Source organism: Eleutherodactylus coqui, chromosome 7 (assembly GCF_035609145.1).
Source record: "Eleutherodactylus coqui strain aEleCoq1 chromosome 7, aEleCoq1.hap1, whole genome shotgun sequence".
Taxonomy (NCBI): domain Eukaryota; kingdom Metazoa; phylum Chordata; class Amphibia; order Anura; family Eleutherodactylidae; genus Eleutherodactylus; species Eleutherodactylus coqui.
Window position 1 is genome coordinate 130,316,946 of NC_089843.1, and position 22,104 is coordinate 130,339,049.

General features: G+C 40.0%; 1 protein-coding gene across 1 annotated transcript in view; it reads right to left on the reverse strand.

The window, feature by feature from the left end:
• Positions 1 to 2,597: 2,597 nt before the first annotated feature.
• Positions 2,598 to 22,104, reverse strand: part of HHIP (hedgehog interacting protein) — a 107,609-nt gene continuing 88,102 nt past the window's right edge. The window contains exons 12-13 of the mRNA XM_066573692.1: positions 7,364 to 7,512; positions 2,598 to 3,115 (exon numbers count right to left, since the gene is read on the reverse strand). Coding sequence (XP_066429789.1) covers positions 2,922 to 3,115; positions 7,364 to 7,512 — 343 coding nt within the window. The 3' untranslated portion in view covers positions 2,598 to 2,921. The remainder of the gene's footprint in view (positions 3,116 to 7,363; positions 7,513 to 22,104) is intronic.

The following is a 22,104-nucleotide window of genomic DNA, read 5'->3' on the forward strand; positions in this document are numbered from 1 at the left end:
TTATGGCCATACAGAAGTGTATAGACCCACTTGCTGCCGCGGGACAACCCCTTTAACGATTATCGCTTACTTTTGCTCGTTTGAACAAATTTAAAGCGACAATCGTTGCGTGTAAATTGGGCTTGGGGCCAATGTAATAGGAAGCCAATTAACCTATAAGTATGTCTTTAGAGTGTAGGAGGAAATCAGATAGACCATAAGAAATCCATGAAAACACTAGAAAACATGCAAACTCCATACAGATGTCCTTAGTTGGCTTCAAACCTGCCTGTTTTCTCCACCTGGATAGAGTACCTTCTCTCGCCTCAAATTTTTGCTGATGCGATATGGGTTGGAAATATCCAGAGGATAACACTATTATTCGTTGTATGTCCATATGTGTATAGTGCCTAGGGCATGTTTTTTAAGTATTTAAACTCTTTCCATGTGGACATGTTTTGTAATACACCAAGCCTTCCAGTGTTCTCTTCTTTTGCTTTCAGGTACTGTTCTCCATGGACATCCCAATTGGAATTATTTGTAACAGTTTCCAGTTGATGATACATATAAGCTGACAACAGGCATTGCACCCCATTAAACCCCTTTCTAATAGGTGCCACTACGACAGAGGCCCTATGAACATCCATTATCTCCAGTGGGTTCTGTAAAGCACCATGTCTTTCAATCTGAATATGGAAAAAGAAGCGAGATGAGGGATACTTGAAAAGTGACAAAAGCTTGTGACAAAGGATCACTACTCTGGATAGGACAAAGCTTAGAGAATAATGGATCATACTAAATCCCTGCACTATCATTAAGTTTAGTCATCTATTTATTGTACAGATGATACACTTTATATAGCTACTACATGATACAATTCCAAAAGCAAAATTAGGCTTATAGCTTTGTATGAAGCTGCTTCAAGTGTGCTAGTGTATATGCTCCCACTTGGCCCCAAAATGTGCACCAACTTATGGCTGCTGCAGTGGGTGGGGATCAAATTAAGTATGCAGGATCTTCACCATGTTCACATCTGAAAGCTGTAATCACTCAAAAAGGTGGACAAACACGTTAATAAGTAGGTGTTCCTAATGCAGTAATCGTTTAGTGTGTGTATATATAGTAAAATATAAAAAAATTATACATTTTCATTGGAAGTTTAGATGTGGGAGTGATCTCAATTTACTTCAGGGAGGTTGGGGAAATTTAAGTTCGCTGTAGTTTCCCAACTTTCTACAGACTATAGACTAATTTTAGGCTCTACTTAAGATTTAGAGACTACAGACTATCATAAACAGAAGCCTGTAGTTTGCTGATGGATACTCATTGAAAACTTACATTTTCTCCTGCGTCCCCATAGTACCGCAGGGTACATTTTATTGATACTATTGTATTCTATGAAGAAATTCCATTGTAAACAATTAGCTAATATATTCACTAAACTGAATTTAAACTCTAAATGTATTTTCTGCCTAAGTTAATTTAACTTTATGATATTATTATAGATTTTTATGGTGTTTTCCTGGATTTCTTGCATTAAAATAATTGAAGTAATAAAACAGATAAGACCAGTAGGCAACAATTAAAGCTCAGCTTTCAATATATCTAGTCCAATTTAGAGGATGAAAGCTGATCATTGCTTTGTTTGTATGAGCAGCAACAGAAATCAAACTACTAACAATGATCTGTCCGTCCATGCGTGAGTGAGTTTGTGAGTTACTTACATGCTCCGCTTTCATCACATGACAGTGACATCATCAAAGGTCCTTCATCCTCAGTGAGGGAGTTACATGCTCCGCCACTGATCACATGATGGTGACATCATCACAGGTCCTGTACGCACACGGCTGCTGTCCAGCTAGTTGTTTCTTAGTATTCCATAGCAACTGAGGCTGCAGGGGGTTTGTAGTCCGCCTGTAATCTGCACAAGGATGCAGGACAATGTCATGTGATAACGAGCAGAACATGTAACTCCCCCACTGGTGATGATGGAGCTTTGATGACGTCATCATCATGTGATCAGGGGCAGAGCATGTAAGTCACTCACTAAGGATGAGCGTCACCATCATGTGATCAGGGGCAGAGTATGACGGTGTCGTCATCACAGGTCCTTCATCTCCAGTGCTGTGCGGCTTCTGATCCCTGTTATATGGGATGAACAATGTATATAGCAGCGTTGTGTGTGTGACGTGCATGTAGCACAGCTATGTGGCACAATGGTACTATAATTTCCTAATAATTACTAGTTTTTCCTTAAACACGTGACCACATCTTGCAATTGTAATATAGTTTTTGTAGTTATTTTTGCTACTTTCAACAACTGCAAAAGTGTAAACACCTTCTGTATATCTGCATTTATACTGCAATGACCCTAAATTACCAGAAACACATATACTGTCTAGCACTGAAAACAAAGAAACAATCAAAAAAAGTAATATCAGTTACAGGTTTATTGCAAAGAATACTTATTGCATTACTATTATAATATAGTAAAATGACCTGTGAAAGCTAAAAAAATGCAATTACCTGAGATGATAATATAAAAAAAGCAAAAGTGATTTATGAAAATTTGTCCCTCCCATGGTAGATACAAATGAAATACTGTACACATGACAACATTTTAATCTAAATAACTATTTTAATGTTATTTTAGAGACAACCAAAAGTATAATCTTGCTCACATGACCTTGTCACAGCCAGTGTTTACAATACCAGAATGTTTAATAAATGAATATTGTCTATATCTTCACACATACATATACACTCAAGTATTCATAAATTACACACACAAACTCACTTTTATGGACAATATATTTAAATTAATAAAAATATTTTAAAACACAGGGATTTAGAGCAGAATTACAAAGTCCTTTTTGTTTGCTTAATTTACATGGTTTAAAAATAAATGCCCGTTTAGAACGTATCCAAGCAGTCCTTGATAACTATACAATGTAGCTGGTAAGATCCAGCAAGTATGACGTCACATCAATGATCTGGTCTAGAATACCTGCCCTGGCCACTCTCCGAATGTTTCTATCCACTTGCTCACATTGTGGGCCCAGGTAACCTTTTTTACATAAACACTTGTTCGGTCTCACGCAGACTCCTCCATGTCGACAGGCTGGCTCACATTTTGCTGTAAGGAACACAAGAAAAGCAATATGACTTACAAGAGTTTTCCAAAATATCACAAAAATGTTACAAATATCCAATCTTCCAAAGAAGCAAATATTACATTACTTTACGTCTGAAGAAAAAGCAACTCTTTATACTGACTTCTAAAACAAGTTATGTAGACCTCAAATGTATCCCGAGCATCTGATAATTAAGGCATTGATTACACGATGAAGAATTAATCATGCTAAGCATTTTTTCTGGTGGCTTGCAGGGCCAGAAGTCATAGAAGAAGCTGGTATTTATAGGAAATAATTGACATGACTTAAATTCCTCAGTTTATTGTCACTTATACTGCCAAGATCCCACACCAACTGCTGCTTTATATGTACGCTTGTCATAGCAATAAGCAATATAGAAGCATGCCTCTTTAACATACAGAAACACTTCACGTACAAACAATAAATGGATATGATGGAACTCGGTAAATGACAATTACATTTAATTGGGTCTTCAAGACTCTAGTGAAGCTTTGCTTGTTATTAGACAGACTGAAGTCTAGGTGCTGAATTACAGCAAATGTCCATATGATTTCCAGTTCCTACAACTGCCATAAATCCTTGCCTCTTACATCAACTTGCCAGTCCCTTAAAAGGGGGGTTTCAGAACTAGAACCAGTAAGGCCCAATGTCCATGGGAGGATTCGAATTGCAGAATCCGCATGGGGAACGGACTCAGATGATCTGCTGTTCAAGCTGTCCATAGGGAAACATGGGTGTCCACAACTGAATTAAAGCATGCAGATTTGATATGTGGACCTTTGGATGCGGAAATCAAATCATAGCATGGTCCATTTCAGTGCGGTTCCCCCATAGACGGATTCCATTGAAGTCAATGGAAGCCGTCTGATCTGTGGCCCATCCGCAATTGACATTGCGGATATGCCACAGATTCTGCAGGAAAGCAGCAGTTTGGTCCTCAGCCGCGGGCAAGGTAGAATTCTGTTGCGGGCTCCTGCATGCGGAATCCGACCTGCCCGTGGACTTTAGAACTTAATGTAGTTGAGTTTCAGTACCAGATACAGTCATATGTACGTACAAAAATGCTAAACCTGAATACACAAATAAGGAACCAGAGCTGGAGCTCCACAGCCCGTTCATTCAACTGACCCAAACAATGTAAAGGAACACTAAATAGAAAGGATTTATATAATTCTATTTCTCCTGACATACTTCCCGGTGGTGTAGGAGCCTTACAGACAATATTTCCTTTGTAAAATATGCAAAATAGTTCTCTATAAGTAAGAAAACTGTCTTTCTAGTGCAATGTATGTGTATATATAACAGGAATAGTGCTCAGGGTATATCTTCACAGGTGATTAATTTAGGCAAATAAATGCAGAGGAGACTAATCTGGTGCTTGCGGTCCTATCACCCCTAGAGAAAGGGGGTACCAGACCACTGCAACCTTGGAATCGATCCTCCGCCACCAATATATCCCTTCCTCTAACAAGAACAAGGCGTTCTGGTGAGCTGCAGACACCCAAACTCCAGGTCCAGATCACCGTACCCAGGACATAAAATAGGTAGAAAGAACAAAAAGGGGGGTGTTTTGTTTCTGCGCTTCTTACTGGACGAGAAATGTATTGCAGAATATATAAAGGAAGCACTTATATGAAATAAGTGCTTTCTATATATATTCTGCAATACATTTCTCGTCCAGTAAGCAGAACAGAAACAAAACACCCCCCTTTCTTGTTCTTTCTACCTAGTGCAATGTATGGGTAGATACCCTGTAAACATATATCTTAACCAATAAACAGCCGTGAGACATTATTGTGTCTGTCTGCCAAACCACGTACACCCAACCAGAGATAGCACTGTTTCTGCATTTTTGCTTCTCATCACTGAATACAGTACTGTGTTTTCAGCAAGAGTGGAAACATGCTGAAAAGAAAGAAGGCTTTTAAAAATTAAAATATTAATAGTTTCATTTTTGTCAATTCACAAAATGCTAAGTGAATGAACAAAAATCTAAATCTAATCAATATTTGGTGTGACCATCCTTTGCTTTCAAAACAGCATCAATCCTTCTAGGTACACTTGCACAATGTCAGGGATTTGGTAGGATTAACATCAGGTGTATGATTAACCAATTATACCAAACAGTTGGTAATGATCATCATTTTCATATGTAGGTTGATACAGTCATTAACTGAAACAAACAGCTGTGTAGAAGGCTTAAAACTGGGTGCAGAACAGGCAAACTCTGCTACAAAGGTGAGATTGTGGAAGACAGTTTCATATAATAGGTCATATACAATGGCACAAGGCCTCTCCCAGGCAAAGATTTCTAAGCAGACCTGGTTTTAATATGTGCTTTTCAGGCTCTTTTAAAGAAGCACAAAGAAACAGGCAATGTTATGGAATATAGACATAGTCGTCCGCCAAGGAAATAGATGAAATACACATCATGCTTACGGCCTTTTGAAATTGAAAAATGTTCCTCAGAACGTTCAGAAACCAGTGGAATCCATCTACTGTTTGGAGAAGTCTGGCCAGAAGTGTCCTTCATAGAAGAATTGCAGACAAAAAGCAATTCCTTCGATGTAAAAACAAGGCCAAGTGACTCAACTATGCATAAAAACATAGAAACTGAGGAGTAGAAAAATGGCAGCAGGTGCTCTGGACTGATAAGTCAGAATTTGAGAACAGACTGCCTTCTGTTACAGCCAACTATCTGAAAGGCCTAGACAGACATACAATAATGAGTGTTTGCAGGCAGCAGTAAAGCATGGTGGAAGTTCCTGGCAAGTATGGGACTGCATTTCTGCAAATGAAGTTGGGGATTTGGTCAGGATTAATGGTGTTCTCAATGATGAGAAATACAGGCAGATACTTAGCCATCATGTAATACCATCAGGAAGGCAATTGATTGGCTCTAACTTCATTCTGCAGCAGGATGACGACACCAAATATACAGCCAATGTCTAACAACTATCTTCAGCATAAAGACAAACAAAGGGGTCCTGGAAGTGGTGATACGGCCCCACAGAGCCCTGATCTCAACATCATCGAGTAAGTCTTGGATTACATGAAGAAACAGAAGGATTTGAGCAAGTCAACCTCCACAGAAGATCTGTGGTTAGTTCTACACGATGTCTGCAAAAACCTCCTTGCTCAGTTCCTTCAAATCCTGTGTGCAAGTGTACCTAGAAGAATTGATGCTGTTTTCAAGGCGAAGAGTGGTCACACCAAATATTGATTTGATTTAAATTTCTCTTTTGTTCATTCACTTTGGATTTTGTTAGTTGACAGAAATAAACTATTAACAATTCAATTTTTAGAAGCATTGTCACTTTGCAGCATTTTATCCACACCTTAAGATTTAGTATAACCTATATGTTATTCATTAAAACCATTGCACGTTTTGAGCTGAGTAGTCCAGTGGGCGGTCCTATCAGTGATTGATAGCCTTCACTGTGTGTACAGTCATACAGAGCTGCCAATCACTGATAGCTCCGCCCATTGGACTGTTCAGCTCAAAATGTGCAATAGTTTTAATGACTAAAATACAAGTTCTACTGAATCTTTCTCCATAAGCGATATAACAATCTGCTCAGCTCCTCCTGCTCTATAACATGATGCCAGTGGTTTAGACAGCATGCTCAAGCTGACAGACTCCCTTTAAAAAAGCATAATAACCGATGGCAGATTTGTGTCTGATGCCAAAGGGCAGCTTCATATTTTCACATGCTGATTTATACATGAGATAGCGTGCATTTTACAGCGGCCCCATAATTACACTTATGCTTTTAAACATTTAGAGGCTTTCAATATAAAGAAAACCACTACTCTTCAAAATGAAAATCTGACTTGAAATGCAACTCTTACTTTAAAAAGGACACAGTAGTGGAAAATCGAGAGTGACGTCTCCATTGGATCACCAACGGCGTATTCACATCATGGTACAGACACAGTAATATGGTTCACATGTCATTTAAGGCTCAAGCTGTCATTATATGGAGACACTGCACATTTCAGCATGGATCCATCACTATAAAATTACAAGGTCCTAAATTATATATCCTGAGGCGCCCGGAGAACATATAGAAGATTTACGCTGGATTACTCGGTTAGGTTACTAAATCCTCCTAATCCTTCACTCTCCAGTTACTTCAATCTGGGTATAGTTATTGTTTTGTGGTAATGATGACAAATTAATGGAAAGCACAAAAAGTCGTAACATATGTCATAAAAAGATTACTTACCAATTCGACAGAATTCTCCTTCCCATCCTTGATTACAACAACATTTTCCCGTGGGTGTGCAGTGGCCATTTTTACAGTTTCGGGAACACTCGGATGACAGAGGCTGGGGTGGTATCACTGTCCGCTTACATTCTTCAGGCATTGTTGGTCTGCGCCAAAGAACAAAAAGATAGGTTAAAAAAAATGAAAGACTATTAAAGCTAAAAAAAAACATTAAAAAACACCTTAATAGGAATGTAATAATTTTTTTTTTACTGCAAGCAACTAAATGAAGCAATAGTTTTGTAGCTTTCTCTATTTTTAAGTATTCATTGTATTGTCTACGTGTTGCCATCTAAAGAACCTGCAATAATAATGTATATTTGTCATTTATTTTTCCAGCCATTCAAGAGAACTTCATTTTCTTCTTATCTATGGGAGACGAAGTTCATGATAGTTTTCCCCCAAAAAGTAATTAGAACTCTTATTTTAGGATACCATGCAGCTGCTCTTAAGTTCTTCTCCATCTACATGACCCCAAAATACATATTTTCTACATGTACAAATGTAGACAATGAAGAACTATGACTTTAACCTAACTGTTAAGTAAGCAGGTCAGTAACATATTTCAATCATGTTGCAACAGTTATGATATATGTCTAGTTTATAAGGCCGGTACACATCATGGCAATGCACTTTTTCCACCCAGAATTATAGCGTACCTCTTCAGCTCACAGTCATAACCATTTGCTCGTTACTACATGCTAACTAGTTGAAAAAAATCTATTTGGTCCCAGGTGCAAGCAGTTAAAACGCATAATAAATCCAGTGACAGCAATGCACTAAAAAGAGCCAATAAATGGGCACTGTAAATGCCAGTACACAGTTGTATGCTATATTCGAGTGGAACAGAGAAAGGTATAGCAGGCACAGGTGTAAATCAAGTCAAGCTATGGCCATTATTAAAAAGAAATGTCTATGCTATTTTTTAAAGAAAATATTATAAAGAAATTATATCTATAAATTCTTTATAAGGTTTTCTTTAAAAAATAGCATAGACATTGCACACTGGTGCAAATCGAACTGACAGTGTTGCACCCAGGCGAAGTTGCAGAAAATTTACGAAACTTGGATCATAGTATCTACATATGTAGGGTACTGGATAATTACAAATTGGATGGAATACGTGTATTAGTATGCAAAGTATGCAAGATGCTACATTGTTTTTGTTTATAAGTCATAAGGAATGTTATGTAAAAAGGACCTTTTTTGCTCACAGATTGTTGGTGACCAAGTATGCCAAATTGTAGAGTTTGAACTCCACACACCCAAATGTCTGATTTTGAGAAGTCAGATAATTGGCATGTTGGAAATGTAGGCAGCATATTGTGAAATCTCCTGAATTACTGGCTGCGGTACAATGTTAGTACAGAGAATGGTTATTAAGTGGACACAGGGAGCCTGGCAGACCTGGCACAGGTCTACGTGGAAGGACAACATCACGTGAAGACCACCAAATTGGGCCGACGGCACTTGCGGATAGAAGGGGGATTGAAGCTCAAATCCGAGCAGTGTTTGGAGTCAGTCACCTAATGAACAAGTGTAAGCTAATTGCTTGAAGTTAGTTTGCATTCTTTGATCTCCATGCAGTGTGTGCCATTAACCCGATTTCACTGCCAGCAACAACTAAGCTAATGAATGCAACTGGATACATGAATGGAGAACAGTTGTGTTTAGTGATTTGTCCCGATTATATTTTGGGCAAAGTGATAATCGTCAACGTACTCGTTGGCATTTTGGAGAAAAGGCCCACCTGCTGTAATTTCAGAGCGCCACATCGGTCCAACCCGTGGAGTTATGGTTTGGGGGTAATCAGCAAGAATGAGTTTGGTGGTCATAGAAGGCACAATGGCTCCCTGCCAATATGTGAATAGAGTGGTATACCCTGTTGTCACACCTTCATGACCACCATGAAAAATGGTATCTTCCAATAGGTTAATGCGTGTCCATATACTGCAGCCACCACAAGACATGCCTTGCAAGGTATCACGACCATGGATTGGCCCACGCTATCCCCAAATTTATTTCCAATGGAGAATGTCTGGGACACCATTGGTAGACGCATTGGGTCACATGGGCACCCACCGCAAACTATTCAAAAACTGACTGCACAAGTCCTGCAGGCATGGAGAGACATACCCCAACAAGATATCCAAACACTTATTGGTTCAAGACCTGCAAGGATCCAAGAGTGTACAGGTGCTCATGGTGTGCACACGTCTTACTGAAACCTGTTCCAAAAGGTAATGAACTTTCTCTGATTCATTACAATTTGCTATCATTTATTCTGGGTATGACTCTGTAAATATCTACCATGTTTCATGAAATTCCACCAATTCCTTCTGGGTGTAACACTTTCGATTTACATCAGTTGCATGTTTCTTTACCAACCATGGCACAGTAACATTGTACTGTATAATAGATTACTTTTGTTGCACTGCACATACTAAGGTCATAGAGCACCATTTTACAGTCTTAATAAATAATCAAGCATTGGGAAATGTTGAGTATCTTTATAAATACATTACTGTATATACTGGTTCACAGTTACAGCAGAAATTATAGTCTAGAACTGCATTCAAAATCCTACAGGCTTCAGAACTAAAGTCTCCCAGCATTTTGTGTTGGCTTAAAGGGGTTGTCCCGCGCCGAAACGGGTTTTTTTTTTTTCAACCCCCCCCCCGTTCGGCGCGAGACAACCCCGATGCAGGGACGTACAGAAAGCTTACCGGAGCGCTTACCTTAATCCCCGCGCTCCGGTGACTTCTATACTTACCTGTGAAGATGGCCGCCGGGAACCTCTTCCTCCGTGGACCGCAGCTCTTCTGTGCGGTCCATTGCCGATTCCAGCCTCCTGATTGGCTGGAATCGGCACGTGACGGGGCGGAGCTACACGGAGCCAGCATTCTGCACGAGCGGCTCCATAGAAGACTGCAGAAGACCCGGACTGCGCAAGCGCGGCTAATTTGGCCATCGGAGGGCGAAAATTAGTCGGCTCCATGGGAACGAGGACGCTAGCAACGGAGCAGGTAAGTAAAAAACTTTTTATAACTTCTGTATGGCTCATAATTAATGCACAATGTATATTACAAAGTGCATTATTATGGCCATACAGAAGTGTATAGACCCACTTGCTGCCGCGGGACAACCCCTTTAAAGAGTCTGTCAGCCACTGGTGTAACTATAGGGGATGAGCGGTTGCGGTTGACCCGGGGCCCATAAGGTCTTTCTTTTCCATATAGGGAGCCCAGTACAATGAATAAACCATTATAGTTGGAGGCCCTGTTACAGGTTTTGCATTGGGGCCCAGGAGCTTAAAGTTACGCCTCTGCTGTCAGCAGTATTGCCAATGCCAAATTGCTGACAGCTCTATGAAGAGACAAGGGAGCAGGTCTCAGACATACCTGTGTAAAGGCTGTTAGTATCTGCAGCACTGATAAAGTCAATTTTCATGTCACGCACCACTGGAAGTGCTCTGGGGAAGGGACGCCTTCCTCAAGTGCTGTCTATTGAGCAGCTTCTCAGCTCTGATAACAGCTGCAGTCTTCTCCTGGTTGGATGCTGTCAATCAGAGTTGTGGAGCAGATAAATGGAGAGCATTTGAGGAAGAAGCCTTCAGAGCACTTGCAGTGATGTGTGCCGAGGAATAAAATTTGAATTGTTTGGTGTAGCTGATAAAAACAGTCTTTACACAGATATATCTGAACACCGCTCTCCTACCCTACAGACAACAGTCAAGTATTGAACATCAACCCTTTAAAGAGACTCCCCATGTAGAGTAAAGGTACCTTTACATAGGAGCGATAGTCATTCAGAGAATGGAGCATGAGCATGCCGGAGGTCTCTTCTGCAAACAGGCCTCCGATCACTGCAAACAGGCAGTCATTCATAGATTAACTAAAAACCAAGCGACTCCGGCAAGCTAGCGATTTATTGCTTAGTGCCCTGTCGGTGACTGTGTACACAAGACGACTATCGCCCCAGGTAAAGATACTTTCCTATAATATAACAATGCTGGATCTTTGTGAATGGCATAGGACTTATAGGGTCATTACTGCTAGTCCAACAATTTCACAGAGGTGTTCCACCCCCTTGCTTTAGAAGCTGTACTGAATTTGGGGACTATCCTTCACACTTGGTGGACATATCCAAAAGTGATTAGCTTTTGGAAAGCTATGAGATACCTTTTGATAATAGTATTTGGAATTGATGTTGCCCTATCCACAGCCAGCTTCCTTCTTGGAAACAAACCCCCAGGTTTCTTGTTTCTTACAAATGATCACAATACATATTAATGGCTGTAAGGATCTTCATTACTGCCAAATGGACAACCATCACCCTTTTCTTAATTGAGATAATTAATAAGGTCAACGTGAGTCTATTTTTAAAAGAAATTAGTGCCACTCTTTCAGATGTTAGGGGTCACTTTATCAATATATGAACTTCCTGGGTTGACAAATTTCAAACCCTTCATCTAAACTACTATATCACTCTTTTATCTTGGGAATGTCACCCCTGCTTAAAGGGAACCTATAATCCCCTTTGAACCCCATAAATTATGTTATGGAGCTCAAAGATGAGGGAATGGGATGAGGTATGTTTCATACTCACTAGGTTCTTCTGCATGTTGGACAGAACCCAGGATGGTTCTTTCAATTACCATTTTTACGGAGACTATATTCTGTTTTACACAACTTACACTGCCCAATGAATGCTGACAATATCAGTGGATGGGAATATCAAGTTGTCAATTTATTCATACACTTCCTGGAGTAGTACCAGAAAAAAGTGCTTCAGCAGTGTTATTTCACGAGTGGAGCAAGCACTTACTACAATAAGCATGTCAGGAGAGCTGACAGGTTTTCTTTAAATAAGTGGTATGAGACAAACAATTGAATGGGCTGAGCCGCAATACCAGACACAGTCAATGGATAAGAGGGGCACTGTCTCTAGACAAAAGTACAGCCCTTTTTAATCTCATACAATCCCTTTACGTTTTAGTTTCTAACACATATGTACCTTGGGTAGAAATAAGAGTGGGGCTTATACGCAATTTAGCGGGGAAGATTTATTATGACTGGGGCACATATGACCAGTGTGCCAGTCTCTCCGCCAGGGCAGTGAACATGAATATGCCGTGGCACAGCATGTGCAGATATTTAAAGGAGTTTTCTAGTTCTATGTAAATAAAGCTTAATTGTATGATGAAAATGTATGCAAGCAATGAATAAGCAATTGTCTCAGATGTCTGTATAGCTTGAGCACGAGTAATCTGTATGCGATATGCCCTTATAAATGCCGGACTTTAACTTGAAAAGTTAGTAGAAACACAAGTTAACTTTCCAAAGCTATTGGCCCACAATCACAAATCACCTGAATATCTAATATAAGTCGCTTACACATCTACACAGTGAATTATGTTTAAGGTTGGGCCGTATTACACTCCTGTTCCCACAAATACATTACAATTCAACACATTTGTAAAGGGTATTAGTTTATTTAATTACTAATCACACATCCCTATTCAATGTATAAAGCTGCACATATATTTTCTGTTTAACCAAATATCTTCTGGAGGGAGCAAAACAGCCTAAAGAAAACATTTCTAGAACCTGAAACTAATTCAGCCAAAATAAACATGCTGTTATAGAAGGGGCATATTGAAGTTGAAGCTTACTTTATAAGCGTGCATGTTTTATAGCTATTTCAATATATATGTTGCCTTGCATGCATTCACATATTTTAATAGGGCCTATAAATAATTGCACCTGTGATCCAGATCAGTTAGAAATTAAATATATAGCTATAGCTTTTCCATAAACATGACTCCCCTAATGCCTTTACAATTACCAGATTTTGTATATGTTGAGAAAATAGTATCACATCATAAAACTGCAAAAGTAGCCACCAATACTCCATCAAATGAAATGTTTCTATATCTAATACCAGCTATATCTTACTACCGTATTTCCCAAAAAATAAGACACTGTCTTATAATAATTTTTGATCCAAAAGAGGCACAGTGTCTTATTTTCTTGGGGTGTCTTATAATACTCACCTAGTAGCCGGAGTTCGGGTCTCTTGTGCTGGTCTCCGGCGCTGCTGCAGGTTTTCTGTGTAGTTTTCAGCAGTGACAGAGCATTTCTTCCTGGTAGCAGGGCTTGAGTAGTCCGTCTCCAGCAAGCGATTGGTCTGATTGGTTCATCAGCCAATCAGAGCAGGCGTTCGATTAACCAATCACGGCCATTCATTGACTAAACCAATTAGAGCAATCGCTTGCTGGAGGCGGAGTATTCAAGCCCTGCTACCAGGAAGCAATGCTCTGTCACCGCCGAGGACTACACAGAAGCCCGCAGCAGTGCCGGAGACCAGCGCAAGGGACCCGAATGTCGGCTACTAGGTGAGTTTTTTTTTTCTGAAGTGTAGCTAGGGATTATTTTCAGGGGAGGGCTTATATTTCAAGCCCCACCTTCCTACGGAAATTAGGATAGGGCTTATTTTCAGGGTAGGGCTTATTTTTGAGGAAACACGGTAGTATACACAGAATGAGCTTTAACACCACATACAATTTTGTCATTTTCAATTCCACATTGAATTCTACATGCTAGCAGTGCTAAATATTCCACAGGACGGCATATTCTGCAATTCTGTTACAGAATATCATGTTCCAAGTGAGAGCACACTTATAATCAGATTGCACCCTCATAATCAGATCAGTTGCCCCTGATTCATGTCTAGCAAGCAGATTACTATATATTGACAAGGTTATTAGTACCAAACATCTAAAACATCCAGAAAACATCTAAAAATTAACATTTCATTCAGGCCAAGTGGATGCTGCGACTTAAAACAATATGTATTTCTATTTCTTGTCTTTGGACAAGATGCTTTTATTCCAATCACCTTGTCCAGGTGATGGTCTAATTGATTGATTTGATAACAGTGGAATGTAACACATTTAGGATACCTTGATGACTGGCATTAACATGTCCTTCTTATATTCAATATCATATCTAGCTTATCTAACATTTCAGATGACTTTTCAGGATTAGCTGCCGTGTATGTATATGAAGAATAATACTATATATGATTTGTATTCTGCACTTTTCACTACATTTTCCCTTTGCAGGATTTATATGTAATTTTCAGTTGCCTTTGAGTAAGTGGGAGGAGTCTAGTTGTTATGCTGTTTTCTGTACACAGAAAAAAATGCAGATTCTGTTCTCTATAATACACACAGAGAGAATGGATCATCATAGAGGACACTAAAGAGACACAGGCAGTGTTTGGGTGAGTCCCTCTACTTCCAAAAGCTCAGTTCCCCTACCCTCTTTTCTTCATAGACTTCTATGGGCAGCATAGGTTATTGCCCTTCTTCACTTCCTATATCATTCATATTATCTCTAGTAATAGAACTGGGCATCACTACACAGTGTGTGTAGGTCGTTGTTTCAATGGCCTACATGGACGTAACAGTGACACTCAGGCTGTCTAAAAGCAAGTCATCTGTCTTCAAAATAAGACAGAATTTGGTGAAAACCTGCATGACATTTCTTGCCCGGCTCTCATAAGTACTGATAATATCTGCTTATTATTCTCTCATGTCCATTTGGGGATAATTAAATGTTGTCTATCTTGTTCTAGCACATTTTGTAGAATGAGTCGTGGATATCCTTTGCTAAGAAAACCTTCTCGCAATTCCTGGCCTGGACTTGAAAGTCATTTAAGGAAGAGCAAGATATTGCCCCTTAGGTAATTCCATTCTTAGAACTGCTAAATGGTGGCTATTCCACTCTAAGAGCCTATTGGTTGCGGTAGGTTTGCGATACATTGTTAACACTATTCTCCTATCTAGCTTAGATATTTGTAGGTTCAGGAAGGTTATCTGATCAGGATGCATTTCAAAAGTAAATATAAGACCAGTGCTACTGGCCATAAGCATAATATCATCAGTACAATGTGTACAGAACTTTGTTTGCACACCATGTGTCATCGCAGGCAGGGATAGATATAAAATGCTGATTTTATGCACCTGCTCCCATTGAGAGAAAAAAATAATCCACCCAGATAGAAATATTGGATTGTTGCAAAACTCGTCACGCAGTTATGGCTCAGCAGATATGTAAATGATTACAGTTGTGGTCTGATTAGACATGAGGTCTTCCCACCAGAAGCCATAAAAGTGCTTCCAGCGTTGCACTGTAAAAAGACTCTCAGATACTACTTTTGTGTAGTGTACTACTTATTGAGATATCATTGACTGCTAGACATACCTCTATGATGCACTTGAAGACATTTTGCCCAGTTAACAGTCTTTGAGAGGTGGAGCATTGTTGGAATAAGAGAAGTAGGATGGTCATTTCAACAAATTGGCCACCATCTAGACTGTTCTGACCAAGCTCTTAGAAGGTGTTGGGAGTAGTGGTTACATGAGGGCATGCCCACGGTGAACAGGCTCCAGAGAGTCCAGACAGACCAACATAGAGAACTCTTTGATCCACTGATAAGCAAGAACAATCGTTTTGTTGTCCACCATCCAGGCAAGGTGGCACCTTCATTACTGAACCCCGTTTCTGCCTGGACCATTTACAACTGCATGGCAGAGGTAACTCTGACATCATGGCACTCATTATGTGTCCTGCCATTAACATCCCCACATTGTTGCCTTCAGTTGCAATGGTGTAATGAGCAAGTAACCTAAGCTGCTATGGTCTGCAACCATATTGTGTTTCGCGACGATTCCAAGTTCTGTTTGGGAGCAGATGACAGTCGTGTTTGAGTATGGAGGTCTTGTGATGAATGCTTCAATCCTGCCTCTGTTGTAGAGTGACACACTGCTTCAACTGCTGGTGTGATGGTCTAGGGAACCATCGCATACGACTGTCAGTCACTCGTAATAGTGATCGAGAGACATTAACAGCTCAGTGATACATGCTCGATATCCTATGAACACATATGTTGCCTCTCATGGCTGGTCTTCCAACAGGCATTTCAGGTCGTCACACTTTCTTGGCCTGCACGGTCAGCCGATTTATCATCCATCAAGCATTTATGGGATTGGCTGGGACACCAGCTCCGGCAGCCTAGGAGTGTGCAGAATCTAGAGGCCTAATTGCAACATCTTTGGGCAAATGAACTGCAGGCTAACATACGGAGCTTGTATGCTTCTATGCCTGACCATATCTCATTATGTATCCAGGCTAGAGGCGGCCCAGCAGGGTATTGCAGTCTACTTTGAATTTTACAGTTTTCCCCCAAATACTTGTCTAAGATTGTAATTACTTACATATATCATCATTACATCCACACATATAAAGTTTAATTACAACAACTCTCCAGTTGACAACCAAAACATGGTGGGGTTTGCATAGAGTTAGACATTTTGCAATGCTCAAAGGAATATTGCTTTGATTATCATTTGTGTAGGAAAATGAGACCTTATGTTACATGTTAAAGCAACCTTCCCATTTTGAGACAAAATTCTGTCCTAGAACTGGAGGTATTAGGGGTGTACTACATGCAGTTGTACTTCCCTGACATCTGTCCAATCCGTTGGTTCCTGTTATCGACTGTCCAAGACGGCCGTAACGATTTTCTAACTAGCCAATGCACACTGTGCACTGCTTTCTGATTAGCCAGCACTGATCACAACAGCCGTGCTAGTTAATCAGAGAGTAAGTATAGTACACCGGTAGCCTAACACTACCAATGCACTCTGGGGATTAAGTAGCCTGGAGATTACTTTGGCCATCGTGGATGTCTGATTAAGGGACAGAAAACCAGTGAATCAGAGGGATGGCAGAGAAAATCAACTGTAGATAATATAACCCCTCCTACTCTGGTCCCAGGACAGAATTTTGTCCCCAAACTGGATGGCTTTAAGGTTATTGTACCGGTTTTGGTAGGACCAGATTTTCAGTTTCCTTCCTTCCATGATCTTCTACTCTAAAATTTCTAATGAAGTTGTTGGGTTTTACTTTATTTAGAAAGGTTCCCCTCGTGCCCTATTAGGGCATATGGACCTCATACATGGTGTCCTTGCCTGGGAGAGCCCTTTAATAAATAGGTGGATGGACCTGTCAGTGTATTACATGGATGGTCATTCACTTGAAGGGCTGACTGGTAATACCAGATTCCTCTTGCAAGGCTTTCAACAGCTTTTTTGGCAATGTTAGATTCAGATGATTGCTGCTGGCTTCTAAAGGCAAACTTGAATCAGCTTAGTACCAGGCCAGTGTCTTCATGTGACAAAACCTTTAGAGGACCTTCCACACGGGATGGAATAGACCGCATGGCTCACCGCAAGTCGTGGTAAATTCCCTACCAAAATCTGCAGCCTACCTGCGGTCTGTGTTGTGGAATTGAAAATGACTTAAAACCTGCCTGCAGAGAAAATGAAGCAGCTCACTAGCAGAATGCACAAACTTGACCGGAATCAACTGCAGAAGACAGCAAGAAAATGATCCAGCTATGACTAAGAGCTGTTGTGACAGCTTGAAACGCGTAGGATGTTGTGCCATTGTATGTCCTTCCTGTTGGCATTTTAATATGCCTCACTAAAGCCATGATTTTATGGATGCTGGATCCTTTTCTTACTGTAAACCTGCCTGCAATTCTACATCAAAATCCACAGTTAGACTTGCAGATTTTGGTGTGGAATTCCACAACTGCGGATTCGGCTGCGTAATTCTATTCAGTGTGAAAGGTCCCTTAGGAAAGTTAGTGAACTGATAAAAGTAGGACAAAACTAATTTGAAACACTTACATGCAATAAAGTAATCTATTAATTATTCGTCCTATCACTTATTACAACATAGAGATGTCCCTTAATTATAAAATTAGCCAAAGGACAGCATAGTCGCTTATTGATTATTTTTGGCTCATTTAGTTTCTATGCTTTTGGACTTTATTTATACTATGGCTGGGTCACTTTTTTTGTATCCGTTAATAGTTTATTTAGTGTGACTGACAACATTGTTGACTTATTTTTTGTATGATTCTAATTATTATTCCACTCATATTATATTTGTGGCTTTTGTGGAACAACCATTCTAATTTGCAGTTCTTGATTAAGGTTGCTCTTGATCTGTGTTTCTACAATTTTATATGTGGTTTGAAAGCTTTTGTATAGCTACAATGAACATTAACTTGTATGCTGCCACCTTGCCCAGAAAAGAGATTAAAAGCTCAGGAGTTTAGTGCAACTGCTAAACAGTTTGCACTACTATCAGGGTGGTCGCAAAAACAACACCTGCTGCCTAAGCACTTAGCAGCTGGGTCAACAGGCCCTGTAGGAGTTTATCAACTAAAGAGGCCAATTGTATGAAACTTTTGCTATAGAACTTTGGAGAGCAAATAAGAAAGAGAGAAAAACAAGATAAATAACATAAATCAATAACATAATAAATAATAGAATACATAATAAAGATCATTTTAGTAAAGCATCTTAACTGTAAAAGAAAGAATAAAGAGATGAACATCTGGATGTAGTCTGAGAGCATTAAAAAACACTTATGAAAAAAGGTAAAGGTTCTGGGATATTTTTGCCACCTGTTATAAAGGGGCAGCATTTTTCTACTTATAGGAATAAATAACAATACGGGATTTTAATGCACCATAAAGGGGGGAGTTGCTGAGTCGTACATAAAGTATTTCCAAACAACTCGCTTGTTACTCCAATCTTCATACACTTCTGGAACATATACATAACCACTTAATAAAACCTTTACATTGTGGATTGCTGAAATGTGTTTTCCAGTCGGTACGGGTGTTCTCAAGGCTGCACATCCCTCACTGACTATGTATAATGCATTATGTTAAAAACTGCTGAGCAAAATTAAAAGCACAACAGGCCCACTGCAACTTTTCATGGAACTTTCCAACCTCCCAGGCATCTATGTGTAAGGGCTTACTCACATGGGGGTATATGTCCCTGTATTACACACATATTTTTCACGCGCGTAGAATACGCAGTACACAGCAAATATACATTTGCTGTCTATGTTAAATCCCCATAGACTATATTGCTTTGTATTACAAGACATGCTGCATATTACGCATCTTTTCTTTACTTGCATAATAGGCGGTGCTAAAAGCCCTAGATTTCTATTGGGCCACTCACATCTGTGTAATACGCAGCTACAAGTCATGCTGCGTATTACACAGATGTGAGTGGCCCAATAGAAATCTAGGGCTTTTAGCACCGCCTATTATGCAAGTAAATAAAAGATGCGTAATATGTGGGCAATATACGCCCATGTGATTGAGCTCTTAGGGCGGCTTTACATGAGCGTATGCGCAAAAAAGCTCACCTCAGCGCAATGTATTTGCGCATGAACGAGGTTGATTTGCATGTGTGTTTGTGCATATTACTGTCCTTTTTGTGCAGACAGGGCAAGTGACACACACCTTCTGTGGATTAAAAGGCTGTTTAGCCTAATGATGTCCATGTGTTCTTTTCTTTTGCGTTTTTTTGCAGTGTTGTACGCGTCCCCTGCATGTTTGAGCACCTCCCATAGACTTCTATGGGGGCCTTTACTGTACAAAACACAGAAAGATGTGTTTCCATGCACACAAAACACGCTCACATGAACAAACCTATTGAAATCAATGGGTTCTATTCTCTGTGTTTGGTGCGCATATATTTGGGCACGCCAAAACATGCACAAATATGGTCATGTGAAGAAGCTCAAAAGGCCCATTTAGACACAACGATTGTAGCTCAAAATTCGCTTAAAACCGTCTTTTGAGCGATAACCGTTGTGTCTAAAAGCATGGACATCGTGCAGTTTTTGTGCACGAGTCGTACATCGTTCAATTATAATTTTCTTGAATTGAGCGATGAACTCTTATCAGCGGTGCAGGCTGTTATCACAGTCAGCAGCGCTGATAAGATTCTTACAGCCCGTGTCCCGCTGGTAGTTCACATTGAGATGCGAGCTGTAATCGTGGCGAACAATACAGCTGTTTGCTTGTGCAGAACAGCTGTATTGTTCACCGAATGATAGCAGCAGTGTTCTACTCTGCCTGCATAGTTGTTTAGTAGTTAATTAGCTACTATAGGCTATGCAAAGATGATCGCTCAAAACTGTCACTCAAACTGTCGTTTGAGCGACTTTTGAGCGATCATCTGTCAGTGTAAATGGGGTTTTAGGCAGGTGTCCTACTGAAAGCTATATATTCTGGTAGACACGATGGAGCATTTCAGAGGTTTTCACCAACTCCAAAAATCACTGGTGAAAAATCAATAAATCAACCAGACTAATTGAGAATTCTGAGTGTTGTTGTCTTTACATTTTTTATATATCTTCCTAATTGTAGCTCTGTGGGTTAATGGTCTTTAACCATAACCATACCGATAGACAAATATAAATTGTGAGCCCCAATGGGGAGAGAACCAAGTATCAAGTGATATAAAGTGCTATGTAATATGCATGTACTGTATAAAGCTGATTATGATTATTAAAGAACTGAAGGGCATAAGAGAACCCCATGAAGATGAAAAGTTAATTTAAAAGCTCTTTCTGTTACTAATAGTTTTGGACAAAGTGTCTTCATACTTGCAGCAGTTTGTGTCAAACAAAAATAAGACACTACATTAGTAAACTACACTACAGCTACTGTACTGAATCCTTCCACCATTAGTGGTGATCCACTGTCAATAAACACAACTGACTGCAAGAATATGTTTAATGGAGGGGTGCACAATCTTCTTTAGTGTAAGGCCACGTAGTCATGTTTTTTTTACCCCAATGGGTCAAAAAAAGGGAGTAGACACCCACCCAATTAATAATTCAGGAAACACAAATGACATAATGAGATGTAAACCACAGGGCCCTATGGAACACAAATACTAGAAAGCACACAGGACAGGACCATATGATATGCAAATAACAGAGGCCTTCTTGGGTGCAGATAATTACATACCTACAGGGCGCAGACAACAAATTCATACAGAGTGTAGATAACTGATTCATACAACAAGCAAATAAAATAGCCAAACCGGATCTCGAAAATAGCTATATGGATCCGATAAAAGAGCCTAGCAAAGCCCTAAGGTCATGACTTAATTTAAAGTGACATGAAATAAAAATTTAAAATTAATTAATTGTAATATTATTCTCTGAATACCAGTTGCGATTTCCACTATTAGCAGGGTGCCCTTGCTCATCAGAACCAAATGGTCGTCTGGTCCCACCCAATGTAGTACTCTGGACATCAACTGCCTCCACTCCATCTTTGCCCCCACCAAACCGTGTCTCCCCCACATCACAATTAGCTTCCACAGAACCACTTGTACCCCATCACAATTTTTCTCCTCCAAAGGCACACGTCTTCCCTCACATCACAATTTCCCCCCCACAAAACATTTTCTCCTAACAGAACTATGCCTCCCTCTTCTCACTCCTCCCCACAGAACCACGTCTCCCAAACACAGTCTACCCCCCATTAAGCAGACTCAGGTAAACCCATCACAATATCCCCCTCACATCTCCCCCTCCTCAGAACCATGTCTTCCCATCACAATCTCCCTTCTCCCCACATAGAATCTTGTCTACCCCAATCATAATCTCCATCCGCCCAAGAGCCATGTTTCCCTCATCAGAATCTCTCCCCACAGAAGTATGTTTTCCCATCACAGAATCACCACTTGGAGCTATATCTACCTCAGCACCATTCGCCAAATCTATTTCTACCACCAC